Source organism: Peromyscus californicus, unplaced genomic scaffold (assembly GCF_007827085.1).
Source record: "Peromyscus californicus insignis strain IS unplaced genomic scaffold, ASM782708v3 Scaffold_19__1_contigs__length_69161282, whole genome shotgun sequence".
Taxonomy (NCBI): domain Eukaryota; kingdom Metazoa; phylum Chordata; class Mammalia; order Rodentia; family Cricetidae; genus Peromyscus; species Peromyscus californicus.
The window spans coordinates 10,001-32,763 of NW_026294491.1; the positions used below are offsets into that span (position 1 = coordinate 10,001).

General features: G+C 43.5%; 2 protein-coding genes across 2 annotated transcripts in view; both read left to right on the forward strand.

Annotated features, from left to right (window-relative positions):
- Window positions 1–4,721: 4,721 nt before the first annotated feature.
- On the forward strand, window positions 4,722–5,118 carry LOC128113965 (non-histone chromosomal protein HMG-17-like). Its single transcript, XM_052743807.1, has one exon. It carries the CDS (start codon window positions 4,722–4,724, stop codon window positions 4,992–4,994), a length of 273 nt encoding a protein of 90 aa, XP_052599767.1. The 3' UTR covers window positions 4,995–5,118.
- Window positions 5,119–19,889: 14,771 nt separating this feature from the next.
- Window positions 19,890–22,763, forward strand: part of LOC128114211 (zinc finger protein 431-like) — a 29,393-nt gene continuing 26,519 nt past the window's right edge. The window contains exon 1 of the mRNA XM_052744037.1: window positions 19,890–19,971. The gene's annotated coding sequence lies outside the window, so the exon portion shown is untranslated. The remainder of the gene's footprint in view (window positions 19,972–22,763) is intronic.

Consider the following 22,763-nt stretch of genomic DNA (forward strand, 5'->3'; position numbering starts at 1 on the left):
CCCTAACCCTAACCCTAACCCTAACCCTAACCCTAACCCTAACCCTAACCCTAACCCTAACCCTAACCCTAACCCTAACCCTAACCCTAACCCTAACCCTAACCCTAACCCTAACCCTAACCCTAACCCTAACCCTAACCCTAACCCTAACCCTAACCCTAACCCTAACCCTAACCCTAACCCTAACCCTAACCCTAACCCTAACCCTAACCCTAACCCTAACCCTAACCCTAACCCTAACCCTAACCCTAACCCTAACCCTAACCCTAACCCTAACCCTAACCCTAACCCTAACCCTAACCCTAACCCTAACCCTAACCCTAACCCTAACCCTAACCCTAACCCTAACCCTAACCCTAACCCTAACCCTAACCCTAACCCTAACCCTAACCCTAACCCTAACCCTAACCCTAACCCTAACCCTAACCCTAACCCTAACCCTAACCCTAACCCTAACCCTAACCCTAACCCTAACCCTAACCCTAACCCTAACCCTAACCCTAACCCTAACCCTAACCCTAACCCTAACCCTAACCCTAACCCTAACCCTAACCCTAACCCTAACCCTAACCCTAACCCTAACCCTAACCCTAACCCTAACCCTAACCCTAACCCTAACCCTAACCCTAACCCTAACCCTAACCCTAACCCTAACCCTAACCCTAACCCTAACCCTAACCCTAACCCTAACCCTAACCCTAACCCTAACCCTAACCCTAACCCTAACCCTAACCCTAACCCTAACCCTAACCCTAACCCTAACCCTAACCCTAACCCTAACCCTAACCCTAACCCTAACCCTAACCCTAACCCTAACCCTAACCCTAACCCTAACCCTAACCCTAACCCTAACCCTAACCCTAACCCTAACCCTAACCCTAACCCTAACCCTAACCCTAACCCTAACCCTAACCCTAACCCTAACCCTAACCCTAACCCTAACCCTAACCCTAACCCTAACCCTAACCCTAACCCTAACCCTAACCCTAACCCTAACCCTAACCCTAACCCTAACCCTAACCCTAACCCTAACCCTAACCCTAACCCTAACCCTAACCCTAACCCTAACCCTAACCCTAACCCTAACCCTAACCCTAACCCTAACCCTAACCCTAACCCTAACCCTAACCCTAACCCTAACCCTAACCCTAACCCTAACCCTAACCCTAACCCTAACCCTAACCCTAACCCTAACCCTAACCCTAACCCTAACCCTAACCCTAACCCTAACCCTAACCCTAACCCTAACCCTAACCCTAACCCTAACCCTAACCCTAACCCTAACCCTAACCCTAACCCTAACCCTAACCCTAACCCTAACCCTAACCCTAACCCTAACCCTAACCCTAACCCTAACCCTAACCCTAACCCTAACCCTAACCCTAACCCTAACCCTAACCCTAACCCTAACCCTAACCCTAACCCTAACCCTAACCCTAACCCTAACCCTAACCCTAACCCTAACCCTAACCCTAACCCTAACCCTAACCCTAACCCTAACCCTAACCCTAACCCTAACCCTAACCCTAACCCTAACCCTAACCCTAACCCTAACCCTAACCCTAACCCTAACCCTAACCCTAACCCTAACCCTAACCCTAACCCTAACCCTAACCCTAACCCTAACCCTAACCCTAACCCTAACCCTAACCCTAACCCTAACCCTAACCCTAACCCTAACCCTAACCCTAACCCTAACCCTAACCCTAACCCTAACCCTAACCCTAACCCTAACCCTAACCCTAACCCTAACCCTAACCCTAACCCTAACCCTAACCCTAACCCTAACCCTAACCCTAACCCTAACCCTAACCCTAACCCTAACCCTAACCCTAACCCTAACCCCTAACCCTAACCCTAACCCTAACCCTAACCCTAACCCTAACCCTAACCCTAACCCTAACCCTAACCCTAACCCTAACCCTAACCCTAACCCTAACCCTAACCCTAACCCTAACCCTAACCCTAACCCTAACCCTAACCCTAACCCTAACCCTAACCCTAACCCTAACCCTAACCCTAACCCTAACCCTAACCCTAACCCTAACCCTAACCCTAACCCTAACCCTTAACCTTTTGATCTTTGACCTTTTGACCCTTGATCTTTAACTTTTGACCTTTGACCCTTGATCTTTTGACCTTTGATCTTTGCTCCTTGATCTCTTGACCTTTGACCCTTGACCTCTTGACCTTTGACCCTTGACCCTTTTGATCTTTGACCTTTTGACCCCTGATCTTTAACTTTTGACCTTTTGGCCCTTGATCTTTTGACCTTTGACCTTTGCCCCTTGATCTCTTTACCTTTGACCCTTGATCTCTTGACCTTTGACCCTTGACCTTTTGATCTTTGACCCTTGATCTTTAACTTTTGACGCTTGACCTTTTGATCTTTGACCCTTGGACCTAACCCCTGATCCTGACCCTGACCATAACCCTGACCCTGACCCTGACCTTAACCCTGACCCTAACCCTAACCCCTAACCCTAACCTGTAGTAGAGTTTTCCTGCCTGGCCCACAGTCAGGACAAATCTCTCTCACCTGCCAGTCCTACAGTTGCTCAGACCGGACCAAGTAAAAAAGGAGACTTACGTTGGTTACAAACTATATGGCCGTGGCAGGCTTCTTGCTAACTGTTCTTACAGCTTAAAATAATCCAATTCCAGAAATCTATACCTTGCCACGTGGCTCATGGCTTACTTGCATCTTCACATGCTGCTTGTCATCGTGGCAGCTGGCAGTGTCTCTGAATCTACCTTCCAATTTCCACCTATACTTCCTGCCTAGCCACTGGCCAATCAGTGATTTATTTATTTCCCAATCAGAGCAACACATTTGACATACAGACCATCCCACAGCACTAACCCCTAACCCCAACCCTAAACCCTAACCCTAAACCCTGACCCTAAACCCCGATCCCTGACCCCAACCTTGACCCCTGACATCTGACCTTGTCCATGACCCCTCACCCTCTGACCCTGACCCCTGACCCTCTAACCCTCACCCTGACCCTCTGACCCTCACCCTGACTCTCACCCTTATCCTCTAACCCTGAACCCTCACCCTGACCCTGATCCTCACCCTGACCCTCTAAACCCTCAACCCTCACCCTGACCTTCTAAACCTGAACCTTCACCCTGACCCTCTAATTCTGATCCTCACCAACCCTCTAACCCTGATCCTCACCCTGATCCTCTAATCCTGATCCTCAGCAACCCTCTAACCCTGAACCCTCACCCTGACCCTGACCCTCACCTTCACCCTGAACCTGACCCTAACCCTGAACCGACTGTGGTGATATTGTATTCCTCAAAATATTGTGCACTCTAATAAACTTATCTGGGGTCAGAGAACAGAACAGCCACAATATTAAACATAGAGGTTAGGCAGTGGTAGCACACACCTTTAATCCTAGCATTCCAGAGGCCTAGATCCACCTAGATCTCTGTGAGTTCAATTCACCCAATACCTGGCATCAGGTTTGATTTTTATTAATAAGACCCTTTAGGATTCACGCTACACCCGACCCTGACCCTGACTCTGACCCTGACCCTATACCCGAACCTAACCCTAACTCTTCCAACCCAGAACATGACCCTAACCCTTCTAACCCTGACCCTGACCCTAACTCTTCTGACCCCAACTTTAACCCTGACCCTAGTCCCTGACCCTGACACAAACAGTGGAATAGAACAGAACAGAATGAAATGGAACGGAAATGGAAAGGAACGGAATGGAGGCCTAAACCTAACCCTAACTCCTAACCCCTAACCCCTAGCTCCTAAACCCAACCCTAACCCTGACCACCCCGACCCTGACCCTGATCATCACCCTGACCCTTATCCTCTAACTCTGATCCTAACCCTGACCCTGACCCCACACCCTGACCCTAACCCTAACCCCCTAAGGCTGCTTGGGTAGGTCATGTGTGTACAGGTCATGGGAGTGGGATTGTGTAGATGCATACCCAGGGGTGGGATTTTGTAGATAGGATAATAGTGGAATATTTATTTTTGTTTTTGTTTTGTTTTTGTTTTTTTTTGAAGGGCATAATTTTATTTTAATTTTTTATTAAGAAATTTTCTACTCACTCTACATAAATATCCCATCTCCTCCCTCCTCCCTCCCAACCTCTAACCCTAACCCAACCCTAACCCTCTAGCCCTAGCCCTAGCCCCAGCCCCAGCCCCAGCCCCAGCCCCAGCCCCAGCCCTAGCCCTAACCCAATCCCAAAACTTCATTGAATATCCTAAAATCTGCTTTCTTGCTGCCAACAGTAGAAATATGAAGGAGTTCAGCTAATATTGACAAAGCTATTACCTAGAAAAAGTTATGGACTTTTCCAGAGGAAAACCAAGACTTAAGGAGACTTGGTGATATTAGCTTTGAATATATTAGCTGTATCCTGCAATGAATTTCTTGTGTTCTATTGGAGTTTCCCTATTCCACTTTTCCTTCAAGAATTTATAACAGTATGATTGATCACTAATTTGGCACAACTCTCCTTATACATTTGGGGTAATTGGATGGCTGTCCCCAGTCATGTTTACCTTTTCATTAACATAAATCTGGCCAGAGCCATTCTCCAGACAAAAGTATTTCTGCAAAGAAACCTTTTTCCAAGAACAAAACTGCGGAGCAGTGTGAAGAAGCAGCGAGAACGACACCCGGACGACCAAACCTGCGCAACGCTACATCCCTGCGTCCAGTGCCGACATCTGCCATGCCCAAAAGAAAGACTGAAGGGGATACTAAAGGAGATAAAGCCAAGGTGAAGGATGAGCCACAGAGAAGATCTGCAAGGTTATCTGCTAAACCTGCTCCTCCAAAGTCAGAGCCCAAGCCTAAAAAGGCCCCTGCAAAGAAGGGAGAGAAGGTCCCCAAGGGGAAGAAGGGGAAGGCTGATGCCAGGAAGGATGTGAATAATCCTGCAGAAAACAGAGACGCCAAAACAGACCAGGCACAAAAAGCTGAAGGTGCTGAAGATGCCAAGTGAAATGTGTGCATTTTTGATAACTGTGTACTTCTGGTGACTGTACAGTTTGAAATACTATTTTTTATCAAGTTTTATAAAAATGCAGAATTTTGTTTTACTTTTTTTTTTTTGAAGCTATGTTGTTAGCACACAGAATACTTCATTGTTTTGGGGTGGGGAAGGAACATGTGTCATCTCCCAAGCTGGATTGGTGATGGTTGATGTTGGAAAACATCTTTCCCTGCTAATTTTGAAAGACTCCTCTTGGCTCTCAGGAGAGACGTCCTGGTGTTGACATATGTGGCCACCATGGCACAAAATGCCTAGTGTGTGAAACTCTAAATTCATTTCTGTGTCTTCCTCCCCTGTACCATCAACATAGACTTAACTCCCTTCAAACCAGACACCTGTTGGAACCTGACCCCCAAAATTGGTTTTGCCAGTCTATCAGGCAATCTGGACTTTGCAGTGGTATCATTGTGTGTAGCTAGAGTTTTCCTGCCTGGCCCACAGTCAGGACAAATCTCTGACACCCGCCAGTCCCACAGCCATTCAGATCCGACCAAGTAAACACAGAGACTTATATTGGTTACAAACTGTATGGCCGTGGCAGGCTTCTTGCTAACTGTTCTTATAGCTTAAATTAATCCATTTCCATTAATCTATACCTTGCCACATGGCTTGTGACTTACCGGTACTTTACATCTTCCTTGTCCTGATGGCGGCTGGCAGTGTCTCTCCCACCCAGCTTCCTGTTCTCTCAATTCTCCTCTCTGTTAGTCCCGCCTATACTTCCTGCCTGGCCACTGCCAATCAGTGATTTATTCATTGACCAATCAGCAACACATTTGACATACAGACCATCCCACAGCACTTCCCCTTTTCTTTTCTTAAAAAGGAAGGTTTTAACCTTTACACATCTCCAAAGTCAGCTTGGTATATTTGGGAATTTGGGCGTAGCTTCTCTTACTACTTCCTGCTGGAGGGGGGCGCTGTATCTTATGGGGACACAAAGAATATTTTAGGATTATGGAGTAGTCCATGAGGCTGTATCATCTGAGCCAGTTGCCTTGAAACGGTTCTGGATGTTGGATCATCTGGGCTATGGTGTCATCGGAGACCTTTCAGGTGGTCTTGGCTGGTCAAACCTGATGTGTCTTAATCTGGAACAAATCCATAGCCTCTGGCTTTCTGTGGAAACAAAAGCAGAGTCTCCTTTCCAAAGTAACATATCCTTATATCCAAATTTTGAAGTCAAGGTACCTTTAAAATATGCATATTGGTTTAACTCAGCTTCCTTTACAATCAAATATCTCTCTGTAGTTAAGAATCCCAAAGACAACACAATCCAGATTCTCTGTGTGATATCCATCTTTATGGGGCTTATTTTTTATATTAATTTTACTGTCTCTTTAAAGACTTTATTTTTTAAAACTACGTATTTGTTTCTGTAACTGTATATATCACCTTTTTAATCTCTTTCAAGCCTACGTATATTTTACACACATTGTAAACTATTACATCTGAATCTGTCTTATTGTGAATCTATTGCCTTAAACTGCAGCAGCTGTGGCTGCTGGCTCCACCCACCTCAGCTTCCCAGCATGGCGGTAGTACGTTTTCCGCCAGCTCTGGGAGCTATCGTGGGTCTATGCTTTTATCCAAGCAGCGTGTAGCCCCAAAACCTCTTTTTTTGTTTTGTGCTAGCAAAGGCTAAATCCACCACGCAGCTTAATGTGCCACTTGCAGAGGCCTCATTCCCGCCATATGGTGGCAGGTCGAGCGCACACGCTAGGAACCACCAGTAGCTCAAACCGGCAGCTCAAACCGGCAGCTGCCGCTCATTTGAGAGAGACAATTAGGAACTGTTTTTAGCTCCGTTTTAGAATCTTTTTTCTCAGTTTTTAGGTGGAAACTCTTGCCACCACGTTGGACGCCATTTGTAGCTAGAGTTTTCCTGCCTGGCCCACAGTCAGGACAAATCTCTGACACCCGCCAGTCCCACAGCCATTCAGACCCGACCAAGTAAACACAGAGACTTATATTGGTTACAAACTGTATGGCCGTGGCAGGCTTCTTGCTAACTGTTCTTATAGCTTAAATTAATCCATTTCCATTAATCTATACCTTGCCACATGGCTCGTGGCTTACCGGTACTTTACATCTTCCTTGTCCTGATGGCGGCTGGCAGTGTCTCTCCCACCCAGCTTCCTGTTCTCTCAGTTCTCCTCTCTGTTAGTCCCGCCTATACTTCCTGCCTGGCCACTGCCAATCAGTGATTTATTCATTGACCAATCAGCAACACATTTGACATACAGACCATCCCACAGCAATTGTGTCCTCAAAAGAGCAGCGGTTCCTTTTATAAAAGATTGTGGATCTTCAGATTGATAATTCTGCCGTGTTCGTCTGGCTTCCTGAAAGTCAGGGTCGGCTTGTCAAAAGTTGTTAAACAACATCCTCAGTGTGAACTGTCAGCCCTCACTCTAAGCTCTCCCCCTTTTCAAAGCATCAAATGACGACTCATGGGGTTTTATAGTGGCTTTCTGATTTTGGTAGTCTATACAATAAGGGAGTTTGGAAGTTCCTGTATACTGTTAATGACTATCTGCCCATGTCCTGCCTGAAAAACCATGATTGTTTATGGAAAGTATCTTTAATAAAGCTGGATACAGTTTGGCTTGGAAAAAAAAAGAACAAAACAGCACATAGACAAACATTAGCTCATCTCACTTACAGATAAGAGAAAATAACCACTAGCAATTAAATTCTCAACTCTTTACCTTCACCACGGGTTATTAAGACAAGACCCTAACTTAAGAGATTTACTGCTCACATTCCTGGGATGATGTTTTAGCCATTTGCTAGTTACTGATTTAAAGCAGTTACTTCCCCCAACCCAAGGAGACTGCCTACAGGCCAGGCAGGTGATAGGTGCCAAGCTTCTTTCTTGTGCAAATTAAGTTTTAACTCCTCCTCAGCCAGGTGCTATTCCTAGATTTTCTCCTCTAAAATTACTCTGAGCTTTTACTAACGGAATGCTGCATGCTCTGACTTAGGTTGTCTAGCAACCTGGCGTACTCCCCCTCCCTATCAGAAAGCAGTTGCAGCCAGGACGAGAAAGTGGGTGTGTGTTGGGGGGAAGTGGTACCAAAGACAGTTTACTTTCTTGTGACTTATTGACCCCTAACATTCTACCTAGCCATTTCTAGATTATACTTTGAGCAAATAAATTCCCTGATTGATCTTAGCCTTTAGTTGACCTTACCAGAGAACTCCCCTTTAGTCACTCCCCTTTTGGGTTGTAATTGGAAACTGACAATTATTGTTTTATGTGTGGATCCCTATCACCTTTCTCAGTGACCCTGAAAACTTCAAATCTCACAATGCATTGTAAAAGAATGACTGTTCATGTATATATACTGGTTTCCCACCCACAGCAATAGTAGAATTGACTTAGAAGAGTAAAGTGAATGGACTAATGAGCTCAGTGTGCTTAGATTCATTGAACATCCCTCAGATTAGTATCCTTAGCTGCTTGTAGCATCTGTTCTGGACCCTGATAGAAATCTCCTCAAGGCAGGCACTTGGGGGGAATTTGGTACTTTCTGCCACATGGTTTATGGCACAAGATGTGTATTCTGCCCTATCACCTGACCAACACCATGCACACCTGAGAAATCTCTGCAGATCAGAAACTCCTTTTGTCCCCTAGAACTAAACTTTACTGAATCACACCATTGTGGCTGGTAGTAGCAGAAATTTAAAAGCCTTCTAATCATGTATTGCTGAAAAGTGAGACACATCACATCTTTCTACCACTTTCCAAACTATTTGTAACATTTATAAGACAAACCTGAAAGTGGAATGCAATATTCAGAACTTGTAGAAACCAGACCTTCAGTTTTCCAATCTGTCTTCCCACTGCACACCAAAAGCAGTGCCTGTGTGTGCACACTGGATAGTGACACTACAAGCATCATATCCTCCCATGTCAGGGCTTCAGAGTCTCCCCTTCCCCAGGAAATTCATACACAGGGAGGCTCAGAGGACAGGTAACCACATGAACCAACAGAACCACAGTCTGGCTCATGGTTCACCAAATCCCAGCAGAAATGACAGCTCAGCAGACCTGCTCTGAACACCCTACACTCACCATGGCATGGTTTGTGGTCTTTACAACTGCCTACACCAGAAGCAGAGGAGAATCCTGGAAAGAACTCACAAGCAACTTGCCACTAGTACTCCTGATTGCCAAGCCTCCTCAGAATCCCTCATTGGTTAGGGCCACCCAGCTAGACCTCAGAATATTAGCAGCTCCCCTACTTGGTGATCAGAGATCAAATGACTCAGACAGCACAGTCCTTCCAACTCTGTCCTTCCAGCCCAACAGAAAAGGCTCTAGTCTGGAACATTTGTATTTTAGTAGACATTCTTCCACTCTCCTAGAGCACATCCTGTTCCTCATCCAAAGCACAGGGTCCTTTGTGTGAACATTCCATTATAAACTCTATGTCCAGTGCAGCCAATCCATTGCCTCATAGCTGGGAAATCCTGCAGACAAACACAGGGCTTAACTGAAAGCCTTGCTTGAACAGGCCAAGTCCTTAACACAACAGTCTTTTACTTATCAAATAGTTGTCACCTGGTTTCATAATACCCATCTGACAGAATTATGTTTTTCTCAAAAAGAAAACTGGAACTTTATGGCACACCAGGTTGGTTGTGACCCTATAATGCCTCCTTTAGCAGCCTGTTCTTTGATATGGGGATAGGTCTAGTGGCTAGTTTTTAATCAGGGGTGGCTTCTTTGTATGGTTTGGAGCCAAATGTTTGGACAATCCTGGTGAACAAATGTGTATCCTAACATCCTAATCTCTAACAGGGCTGGTTAGCATATACTTATCTTTTGAATGTTTTAGAGGCAGTCCTCCCTCACCTGAATTCTACTTTGTGAGACTTTATCTCCTAAGCATTGGTAAATCCTTTATATCACCAATTCTACTCTTCTACGTCATGGCATATATTAGTGGAGTGCTACCCCAACACCTGAGATGCCCTTTACAACTTCCACAAAATTAACTATAAATGTATCTTACACATAAAGGTTAAATGCAAATTGTTGAACTCTAGAAGATACTGGAGAAACTAGGACTCTCCAAGTTTCGAAACCTGCTTTCCATGGATGCACCAAAAGCATGTTTAAGTTCACTACAAAGATGTTTCTACACACAGCTCCCTGCTCCCAATGCTCTGAACAGATTCAGCTCACACAGCAAAGTTACTCAGAGGCCTGTCCCTGGGTTCAGGGAGTTGCAAAGACTGCATGTGATCTCACAGGACAGGGAATCTGGCTGCAAGTTCCCACCCAGATTTGGGGAGGACCCACCACACTGGCTCCTGCACATCCCCATCTGCTCCTACCCATTTGGGGCCATCAGCCCCTCACTTACCATGTCGTGGTTTCCCAACTTGTCCAAGCTCTATGCTCAGCTCCTTGCAGCAGCAATGGTAGAACAGCACAGAAAACCACCTGTGCCAGCTCCTCTTCAAAGCCAAGTCTGAAGCCCAGCGCCTGGAAGAGCCCTGCACCACTTCTGACTGGCGGGTCACCTACAGGGCCTGATTGGCTAGTGAGGCCTGAGTGACAAGAGCACCTCCCATTGAGTTACAGTGTACTTAAAGACACAGCACAATGGTTCCTGACTCTGACTTCCACCACAAAGACCTTTGCTAGATCAACAGAGATACGCATTTCAATAGTACTTGCCCCTTGCTCCAATAGCAGCAGGCCCTGCCATCTTCCTGCACTCCATAGGCACGTCCCCTTTTTCCTCCTGGGCACAATGTAGCTAACTAGCTAGCTTGCACAGCCCACTATACACACTGTGATTCCCTGTCCCACAGGTGGAAGGGTACCCAGAATATTAACAATTAAAAAGAGATTTAAGGACACAAAAGGAAATAATTGTTCTGTGGTTTCACATTGAGATCAAATGAACTGCAGGTACTTTTTAACTGGTTGTCACAGGGTCTTCATACAACCAGGAAAGAAAAGCAGGAACCAGATCTCAAACAAGATAATAGGTCTTTCTCCAATCAGAAGGCTGGATGATGGCTCCATTGCTTTAGGAGTTTTATTCCTGAAATTCAGAGCAAACTCTTGGCAAATGAATAATAATAAAAAGAGTAGGCTTCCAAAAAGTTGAATACTTAGAGAATAATGGAGCTAGGAAAATGTCTTTATGATCGCTACTGTTAGCCAACATGTCTTCTTCAGTGGGCAGGTTAAAAACAAAAACAAAAACAAAAACCAGCTGCATTATTTAAGGTTCTCTATATGAACAAGACTGGTAGAATGAGTCTCTCCATATATGTAGAAAGTGGATTTTTTATAATGTCTCACAAGCTGTGGTACAGGTAGTCCAACAATGGCTGCCTACCAATGGAAATGTGAAGAATCTAGTAGTTGTTAAGTCCATGAGACTGGATGTCTCAGCTAATCTTCAGTATACACCAGAATTCCAAAGAAGTAGGCTCTAATGCTAGTAAAGGAATGAACTTGATAATCAGAGCTAGGGCAAGCAGGCAAAAAGAGAGAGCTTCCTTCTTCAATATTCTTTATATATGCCAGCTGCTACCTGAAGGTGCAATCCAGATTAAAGGTGGATCTTATTCTTTGTTTGATTGTTTGTTTGTTTGTTTGTTTGGTTGGTTGGTTGGTTGGTGTTTTCCAGACAGGGTTGATCTGTATAGCCCTGGAACTCATTTTGCAGACCATACTGGCCTCAAACGCAGAAAATATGACTGCCTCTGCTTCCTGAGTGTTGTGATTAAAGGTGTGCACCAAGCAGCTAAAGATGGATCTGATCACCTCAAATGATCCAGATTAAAGATGAGTCTTTAACATCAAAACCTTTAAGAAAGATCCTTCACAGGTGTAACCAACTCTTTGGGTTTTAGTTAATTACAGTCAGTTTGACTACCAAGAATAGTCATCAAACAGCTAAGACAGAAGAAATGAAAAAGATTTCTTACCTGCAGGAGACAAGGAAAGTATGGGAGTTATTTCCAAAACAATGCTTTTCCTGAACGAAGCATAGGAAAACTTTCAGCTACACCGGGTCTTACCATATTGCCAAAGTTGACCCTAAATTTCTGGCCTCAAAGAATCCTTCTGCCTCACTCAGTCTCCCAAACATGGGACTTCATGCTCCAACCTAAGTATCCCAATTTCAAATCTTATATCTCAGAATGTCAGCACCAGGACAGGAGTTAGAAGCAATTTTTACTCAAGCCCCTTCTATCTTGAGTTTTCCTGCCTGGCCCACAGCCAGGACAAATCTCTCTCACCTGCCAGTCCCACAGCACTCAAACCCGACCAAGTAAACACAAAGACTTATATTGCTTACAAACTGTATGGCCGTGGCAAGCTTCTTGCTAACTGTTCTTACAGCTTAAATTAATCCATTTCTATAAATCTACATCAGACCGACAGAGAGACCAAGCTTGGAGCTTGAAAATAAAGGCTCTTTGCTTTTACATATGGGATTGGTTTTCATGATGGTCTTTCGGGGGTCCCTGTGATATGGGCTAACTCCAGTACTCGGGAGGCAGAAACAACTGAAATTTCTGAGTTTGAGGCCAGCTTGGTCTACAGAATGAGTTCCAGGTCTGCACAGATAAACCCTGCTTCAAACACATACACACATACACACACACACACACACACACACACACACACACACACACACAAATCAAAGAGTAAGATCCACCTTTAATCTGGATCAAACCTTCTCATGGTAGCCTACATATATAAAGGCTATTGAAAGAGGAAGCTCTCTCTCTTTGCCTGCTTGCCCTAGCTCTGGCTACCAAGTTCATCCCTTTACTAACATTAGAGCCTCCTTCCTTGGAATTTTGGTATATACTTGTAAGGAACATGTAAGACCTAGGGTGAACAACCCTGATCAGAAGTGATAAGCAATAGAATGATGTAAGTAAACCATAAATGGAGTAGTGAGAAGCTATAAGCTATGTGTGGAAGTAGGGATAAGACTAGAAACCTAGCCAGAAAAGAATATAAAAGATGAAGCCTCAGACCCAACCAAAAGAGCTCGTCAGGCCCTCGCATGAGACGACTCTCCTCTGCCAGATACGTGAGATCCTGTCCCCAGTGCAGACATGGCTGACCAGAGGAAGGGTGACCCAAGATCCAGAGGAACAGACTTGGTGAGTCCGGACCTGTATACCCGGAGAGGTACTCCCGCTTCCATTTGGGAGATGAGATAAATATTGCTTGTAATCTTATTGTGTGAATAAATGAGTGTTATACCAATTCTGAATAAGAGTGATTATTCCTCCCCCGTAACTGGGTTATGTGCTCTGTACAATTGGCGTAGTCGGCAGGATTTGGGGCTTAAAGCCTCCTTGATAACTGAGCACTGAGGAATGTAAAATAAGTAGATCTCACTTAAATACAAAAGAATTGGCTATTACTCTGGTGGAGTAACAAATTACAGGAAACTAAATTTTTTTAAAAAAGGAAAATCCCCAAAATTAGTCTTGGGGAAAAGTTTTTGTTTTTGTCTTTTAGGAGAATGAAGGTTAAGGAATCTGAAGAACACTGGACAAATGAGACAACTGAGGAAAAAGGACAAATCATCTATCCCAGGAAACAAGAGTAAAATGGCCTATTGGTATATCATCTAAAAAATTTTATGTCTTCCTAAATGTTTGTTTCTGCACTTCTCTAAAGATCTAACACTATTGGTCTTCTAATAGTCCCAGTTCAGTTAAAATTTAAAGCTGGCTTTGGAGTTGGAGAATGGCTCTCTCCTTCTTTAAACTCAAGCATATTGTTAAAAGAAAAATGCAAACTCCCTGTATCATGCCAGTAGAAAAGAGCCATCTTCTGCTGTGGGACAGGAGAAAAGCCAAATTAGTTAAGGGACTATTCTATTACTAATCTCAACTCTTTGATTCTATTCTGATTCTTTAAACTTTTTTTAAAGTATAAATTTTATATCAAAATTTACAAGATTAATATATATATATAGATATAGATATAGATACATTTTAAACCTTGTTAAGATATTGAAAGACCCCCGGAGGAGATCTTCCCTCAGGAGAGACCCCAACCCCAAGGAACACGCCGAAACCACGGATCAGATGCAAACAGCAAGAGGGTTTATTCAGATACACAGAGCCTTCCTCGGGTAAGGGGGACTTTTTATAGGATCCCAGGGGCAGAAGCGCGGTTACAGAAGCGAGAAGCATAGTTACAGGGTTCCCATTGGTTGATTCAATTGAGGTCAGGGTGAACTTTTAAAATTCTCGGAAATTTGATGTGTGTGGCTGACTTGGCCTTGTGGGTGTTTTCCCAACCCAACTGTTTATTCCCCAAGGTCGAGTAGCTAACCACAGATGTCTTATTTTGACTCAACGGTTTTTCTCCCAAGGCTGGGTGGCCGACCATAGCTCTCTTTCCCAAGGCCGGGTGGCCAGCCACAGTCATGAACTTCCTGTTTTCCTGGTACATGCCTTGCAGAATGGCGTTCCTTAGGCTGAGTAAAAGCCTGCTATAAGCGGGGTGTAAGCAGGGTCTTTCAATATGAATGGTCATATAGAGTATTAACTAATTTTAGAAAGAATAAAGGCTTCAATTAGCTACATATATATGTCTTTGTGTTTGAGTCTCTTATCAGTTTTCTGCAGGAAATCACGGCCAGGCCTAACATCAACTGAAGTCTCCAGGAAGAAGATGGGGCCCCACAACAACAACAATTCCACATGGACAATAATAATATCACTAACCTGAGAAACATCATCTACAGATCAGCTTTGAACTACAAAGTGCTCAGAGCAAGTTTGAGAGGGCTAGGTGAGATGATCCAGTCTCAAAGACTACTTGAATAAGGACTTGAGATAAACCCTGATCTTTGGCATTATACACAGACTGGATAATGAAGAATATAGTTACCTTTCCTAGAATTTGACAATTAACCTAGAATTTTTCTATCAGCATAAAGATAACTTTGCCCATACCCAGCAGGAAGCAATTTTAAGAATACCACGCCCACATTCCCAAAGAGGTGGTGTGGGGTGGGTGGTTTTTTGGTCTTTTTAATGGGTTTTGGTTCTGGGATAATTTTCATTGTTTAGGGGGGTTGGTTACAAGTTGTTGTCAAGTGTTAGGAAAAAGGCTAAGCAAAGGAGATTAGATTTAAGGCTCTTGTTTAAAAAAAAGTGAGAAAGAAAGAAAAGAAAAGAAAAGAAAAGAAAAGAAAAGAAGAAAAAGACAATTACTAGTTTTAAATACTTTACATTGGATTGTATTGTTTTATATTGTATACAAATTATATATATTGAAATTGATATTGTTAGAAAATGCTATATGTATATTTCTAATTGTACTTATACCATTCATTTAACAATGTAATGCAATTTGCTGATCCTTGAATGTTATTATTACCAACTATTAGGATATAAAGAAATGAAAGTAGTTAGACATTGCAATAGAAGTTGTAGTCATATTGGGTATGTTTTCAAGATTGAGCAGATATATTTTAGATAGACAGGTCATCTTCAAACCTTTCAGAGATATACAGAATATGGCATTTAAAATGTTTTAATAACTTAGAAAATTTTTCTTTTTTGAGACATGTTGGCTTCTGGCAGTACCAATCTACTTCAGAGAAAATATGGGCATTGAAGAAACTGCATATGGAGTTAATTTTCATTGTGGCAAAAGTTATCCACTGGACAACAAAGTATCCTCGAATCAACAGGACAAAATGGACAGACAGGACATGCTGTGGGATGGTCTGTATGTCAAATGTGTTGCTGATTGGTCAATAAATAAATCACTGATTGGCCCGTGGCCAGGCAGGAAGTATAGGTGGGACAAGGAGGAGAATAGAGCTGGAAAGTGGAAGGCTGAGTCAGAGAGACACTGCAAGCCGCCATGATGAAAAACAGCATGTAAAGATGCCGGTAAGCCATGAGCCATGTGGCAAGGTATAGATTAATGGAAATGGATTAATTTAAGCTGTAAGAACAGTTAGCAAGAAACCTGCCACGGCCATATAGTTTGTAACCAATATAAGTCTCTGTGTTTACTTGGTTGGGTCTGAGTGGCTGTGGGACTGGCGGGTGTCAGAGATTTGTCCTGACTGTGGGCCAGTCAGGAAAACTCAAGCTACAAGGACACGAAACAAAGGACTACTGATTCTTGCCAAAACAAGTGTGGTTATGGCTTTATCAAAAGGCATCTTCTGAGGCCAGGACAATGTGGCACCATCCCTGAAGTGGCCTTTGCAATCTGGAAAAGGTACAGTGCCCTTTTCTTTGAAGGCAGCTGAACAGGCAGTGGGCTGATGGCTTCTGATGTGCAATGGAACAGCAGCTGAAACAGTTATTCTTGAAGAGTAAGCTCACACCTCTCAATGGTAGACTGGCATTTAATAGAGGGATGTGGAGAAGAACAGGATGCTGAGATGAAGCCATATATACACAGCCAAGAAGAATGGACAGCTGAATTAAAAAAAAATCAACAATTTCCAGAATTTAAAATCCTGAATCATGACATGACACTAGTTGAATTCAAGTGTTTCTGGTACATGGACTGCTCTCACCCAATGTGAGGTTGAACTGTTGACCTTGTGTACATCCTACTTCACAAATGAGTCTGTCAGATGCACTCAGGCCCATGATCCTAATCATCCTCTCTATGCAGATCTGCTGAGTAAAGCCACGAGGAATCTGAGAACGGGCTCCCACAAGACCTCCTTTCTTAATATATAAAAAAAATCACTCCACCCTGCTGTGGGATGGTCTGTATGTCAAATGTGTTGCTGATTGGTCAATAAATAAATCACTGATTGGCCAGTGGCCAGGCAGGAAGTATAGGCGGGACAAGGAGGAGAATAAAGCTGGGAAGTGGAAGGCTGAGTCAGAGAGACACTGCCAGCCGCCACGATGAGAAACAGCATGTGAAGATGCCGGTAAGCTATGAGCCACGTGGCAAGGTATAGATTTATGGAAATGGATTAATTTAAGCTGTAAGAACAGTTAGCAAGAAGCCTGCCATGGCCATACAGTTTGTAAGCAATATAAGTCTTTGTGTTTACTTGGTCGGGTTTGAGTGGCTGTGGGACTGGCAGGTGAGAGAGATTTGTCCTGGCTGTGGGCCAGGAAGGAAAACTCTAGCTACACCACCCCTTGGCGTCTCTATAAATAACCTGAGGCAGAGACACTCAGGGCTCATTGGAATAGGTTCCAGGCCCTCTTGAGGCTATCCTTTATTTTCTATTTGTTTGTCTCCAAAATCTAAATCCTTCTATCTAATATTTCCTGCTGCTCACACTCAAGAAAACCATGGGGAGCTGTAGGGTTGGTGGGTAAACGCCCCACAAAACCTTGTCTTGAAAAATCAAAAGAAAAAAAGGGGGAAAAAAAAGGAAAAGTAGAATTCTCCTCTCTTAGAGAGAATAAGACTCAGGTGGGAATGAGCTCCCTAATTGTTTATCCAATACAACAAGTTCAGCCAATTATCCATACTGCCCAAACATTCCAACCATTAGATAAGATTAGATAAGATGGCCAGATGTCCCTGAGTCTAGCACACATCTATTTCTGTTTTACAGATACCCCTAGACAAATGTCAGACAACCAGGGTCCTGAACTCTGGAAATCCCCTCACTCCAACCTCTGCTATGATAAAAACTCTACCCCACCTGAGATCAGGGCTCTCTGCTCTCACTGCTACATCGGAAAAACAGAGAGACCAAGCTTGGAGCTTGAAAATAAAGCTCTTTGCTTTTACATATGGGATTTGATTTCCATGATGGTCTTTCGGGGGTCCCCGTGATATGGGCTAACTCCAGCACTCAGGAGGCAGAAACAACTGGAATTTCTGAGTTTGAGGCCAGCTTGGTCTACAGAATGAGTTCCAGGTCTACACAGATAAACCCTGCTTCAAACACACACACAGACACACACACACACACACACACACACACACACACACACACACACACACAAATCAAAGAGTAAGATCCACCTTTAATCTGGATCAAACCTTCTCATGGTAGCCTACATATATAAAGGCTATTGAAAAAGGACTCTCTCTCTCTCTCTTTGCCTGCATGCCCTAGCTCTGGCTACCAAGTTCATCCCTTTACTAACATTAGAGCCCAATTCCTTGGAATTTGAGTGTATAATGAAGACCAGCTGAAATATCCAGCCTCATGAACTAAACAACTACTGGACTGTTCAAATTTCCATTGGTAGGCAGCCATTGTTGGACTACCTATACCACAGCTTGTAAGATATTCAAATAAATTTACTTTCTATATACATGGAGAGATTCATTCTACCAGTCCTGTTCGTGTAGAGGACCTTGAATAATGCAGCTGTTTTTTTGTTTTTGTTGTTGTTTTGGTTTTTTTTTTTTTTTTTTGTTTTTTTGTTTTTCGAGAGAGGGTTTCGCTGTGTAGCTTTGTGCCTTTCCTGGAACTCACTCTCTAGCCCAGAGATTTGCCTGCCTCTGCCTCCAGAGTGCTGGGATTAAAGGCATGTGCCACCACCATCCGGCTGTGGGTTTTTTTTTCCCTTTCCATCTTCCCACTGAGGAAAACGTGCTGGCTAAAAATGGTGCTCCTAAAAACGTTCTTCCTAGCTCAATTATGAAGATTATTTCTTATTATTATTTTCCATGAAGATTATTCCTTATTATTATTCATTTGCCAACAGTGTGCTCTGAATTTCAGGAATAAAACTCTTAAAACAATGGAGCCTTTGAGCGGACGCCAGAGTTGCAGACTAATTGTTCTAAAAAACGAAACAAAACAAAATAAACAAACCACCAGAGGATGTGCTGCCCCATTGCCTCTAGACCCACACAATTAGGAGCTGCACACCAGACATTTTCTGCCATAACCTAAAGGATATGATATAACATAACTGGCATAATAAACAAAGCAGCAGATATGTCCTGTGGGATACAATAACATAGATTGCTAGAAGATATGGCAATTTCCTTGCAGCTGCAACTCTCCAATCAGTTCAAACCAAGCATCTCTAACTTGAAGTAGGCACCAATCCTGACCTAGTAACTATATAGAATTGGAATTCCCCCAGATCCTCTACCCGAACCATTATAAAAACCCTGCTTGATGGCTACTCATGGTCTTTCCTGTTCTGCTGCTGTGTCAGATGGACAGAGACACCCAGGTTAACTCAAAACAATAAAAAAGACTCTTTGGTTTTCATCAGATTTGTTCTCTTGGTGATCTTTGGGGGGGTCTCTGAATGGTACAATAGCCACCATCCAGCTTTCTGATAGGAGAAAGACTTGTGATCAAGTTCCTGCTTTTCTTTCCTGGTTGTCTGAAGTCCCTGTGACAACCTGGTAAAAAGTACCTTCAGTTCACCTGACCTCAGTGTGAAGTCACATAACAAACATATCCTTTTGTGCCCTTAAATCTCTTTTTAGTTGTTAATATTCTAGGTACCCTTCAACCTGTTTGATAAGGAATCACTCCATCCTATATAGTATAGTGAGTTGTACAAGCTATCTAGCCACATTGTGTCCAGGAGGAGAAAAGGAAGTGCCTCTGGAGAGCAGGAAGATAGCAGGATCTGCTTTAGGAGCCAGGGGCAAGGGCTATTGAAATGCTTATCTCTGTTAACCTAGAAAAGGTCTTTGTCTGGGGTGGAAGGCAGGATCAGGAACCATTGTGTGTGTGTGTGTGTGTGTGTGTGTGTGTGTGTGTGTGTGTCTTTAAGCACAGTGTAACCCTATGGGAGGTGCTCTTGTCACTCAGACCTCACTAGCCAATCAGACACTCCAGGCGACCTGCCAGTCAGAAGTTGTGCAGGGTCCTTCCGGCTGCCGGGTTCAGAAGCCGGCGCCAGCGGTTTTGTGTACATTGCTGGGACAGCTGCTGCAGGGAGCTTTGCAGAGAGCATGGGCGAGCTGGAAAACCACGGCATGGTGAGCAGGGGCTGCTATCCCCAGACTGGGAGGAGCTGCTAGTTGAGCCATGGGAGCCAGTGTGGTGGGAACCTCCCTGAATGGGTGGGAATCAGTGGCCAGATACAGAGTTTCACATGTTCCTGCCTACTCCTGCATGGTCCAAAGTGGTTCTGCATGGTTCTGCATGGTCTTTGCAATTCCCAGGGCCAGCTGGCAGCATCTGAGTAACTTCACTCTACAGGCTGCATCTGTGCAGAAGACTGTGCTTTGAAATATCCTTGTTGACATCACTGTGAAAAGGCAGCACCCTTAGCGCTTGCGTTGTGGCTATGGCACACAGATTGGCCAAACTGAGAGAGCCCTGGTTCCTCTAGTATCTTCCAGAAGTTCTGCACTTTGAACATTTAACATTTTGATTTAGAATCCATCTGGCGTTAATTCTGTGGAAGTTGTAGACAGTATTTCCTGTGTAGAGTAGCACTCCACTGCTAAACTGTGATGTAGAAAAAGCAGAATTGATGGTATAAGGAGTTCTTATACCAGTTCTTAGGAGACATTAAGTCACAAAGTAGAATTTAGGTAAGGGAGGGCTGCATCACAAATACCACAAAGGTAAGTAGTATGCTAACTATGCCTGTTAGAGATGAGTATGATAAGATGTAAATGTTTGTTCCCCAGTGTAGATTAACCAGCTACACTCCCATTACAAAGGAGGTAACCCAGCCGGGCGGTGGTGGCACACACCTTTAATCCCAGCACTTGGGAGGCAGAGCCAGGCGGATCTCTGTGAGTTTGAGGCCAGCCTGGGCTACAGAGTGAGTTCCAGGAAAGGTGCAAAGGTACACAGAGAAACCCTGTCTCAAAACAAAACAAAACAAAACAAAACAAAACAAAACAAAACAAAACAAAAAACAAACCAAAAAAAAGAAAGAAAAGGAGGTAACCCTGATTTACAACCAGCAAAAAAAAAAAAAAAAAAACCATTAAAAAACTGGCATCTAAATGCTGCTCAAGGGACCATTACAGAGTCAAAACCAACATTAAGTCCTGGTGTGCCATAAAGGTATATTAGTTCCAGAACAACAGCATCTCCAGTCTTTTTGAAAAGCAGTTTTGAGTCAAGGTCTTCTATGTTGACTGAGGTGAACTTGAACCCTGTCTGTAGCCCCAAAGGGCATTGCCTTTGTTATCCTCCTGACTAACCACCCTAAATCTTGGATTACATGTCTACAGCACCAGAGAGTTCTAAATTTGCCAGTTTGAGTCATATAGTGGACTATCCATTTGCAGAATAGGGAAAGGATTTGTGTGTGGAGCATGGCTTCTTCCCTTCAGACCAGAAGAGGAGGAACAGTGTACTGTGTACACTGCAGGGGGAAACAGACTAGACAAAAGCTAGATCACAGACTGAAGTTGAAGACATTGAGCTGCAGAGGTCTCCATTACAAAGAACTGATGGGGCATGGTGAGTGACTTTCTGTGTATTTTCCCTGCATGTATTAATTCCTTCTATGTGAATGAAGACAGACAGAATTGGTGGGTGTACAATCTAGGGAGAATAGCTTTAACTACTAAGCATTCAGTTTCCAATTAGCAAATTCTCCTATGCAGATATGTGCAATCCTGGTTGACACGGTTAAGACAGCTGAGAGGTTCGAGACACAGGCCGTTGGCTGTAACTCCATGTGTTATCGCACAGCACTCAATGGCTAATATTTTACATAAAGTCATGCAGTTTCTTATTAATGGCATTCTCTCTACCAGGGAAATGCCTACTCCATTTCAAAGTCAGTATAGCTAAGTGTTCTTCCAATTATTTTTATCATTTTAAAACATTAATTATTGGTATCATTTTTAAATTTGTTTTCTTTAAATGCATTACTGCTATTTTTTTCTGTTTTTCAATGTTTCCCAGTTTAAGAATTTCATTCCATTTTTTTTCTTAAGGGCTGTTTATTTATATATTTATTTATGTCAGTGTAAAGCAGTGCTTCTCAACCTTGGTGGTTACGGCTCCCTTTAGGGGATCAAATGACCCTATCACAGTACTGGCCTAAGACTATTGGAAAGAGCAGATATTTATATTATAATTCGTAACAGCAGCAAAAATATAGTTATGAAGCAGCAGTAAAAATAATTTTATAGTGGTGGTGGGTCACCACATCATGAGGAACTATATTAAAAGGTCACAGAAGCTGGGTGGCAGTGGCTCATGCCTTTAATCCTAGCACTCGGGAGGCAGAGCCAGGTGGATCGTTGTGAGTTCAAGACCAGCCTGGGCTACAGAGTGAGTTCCTGGAAAGGCACAAAGCTACACAGACAAACCCTGTCTTGAAAAACCAAAATAAATAAATAAATAAATAAATAAAATAAAAAAAAATAAAAGGTCACAGCATTAGGAAGTTTGAGAACCACTGGTTTAGATCAATGCCTTCTGTATCTCAGGCTTGCCTCACACTGTCTGACTGAGGAATGCTTTGAACACCGAATCCTGCCTGTGCTGCCCAGTACTGGAAAGACAGTCCTCAACACCTTCTAGGCTAGGCCTTGACTGGTCTGTGGGAAGGAAAAATAGACCAGTGAACTTCGATAGATTTTATTGTGAATTTACAAATGAAGTGGGACCTGTGTAAGAATGAGTTCACTGACCAACTGTAAAGCAGGTGTAGTCACAGCACAGAAAGGGTTGGGTTAGAAAGAGGGTGAAAGCTTTTCTGCTGTGACAGTAGTTGACATTAGAAATGAGTAGTGAGGTAATCAATTTTAGGTGATCAATAAATGTCCTGACTGACCATTTCTTGGGTCCACAG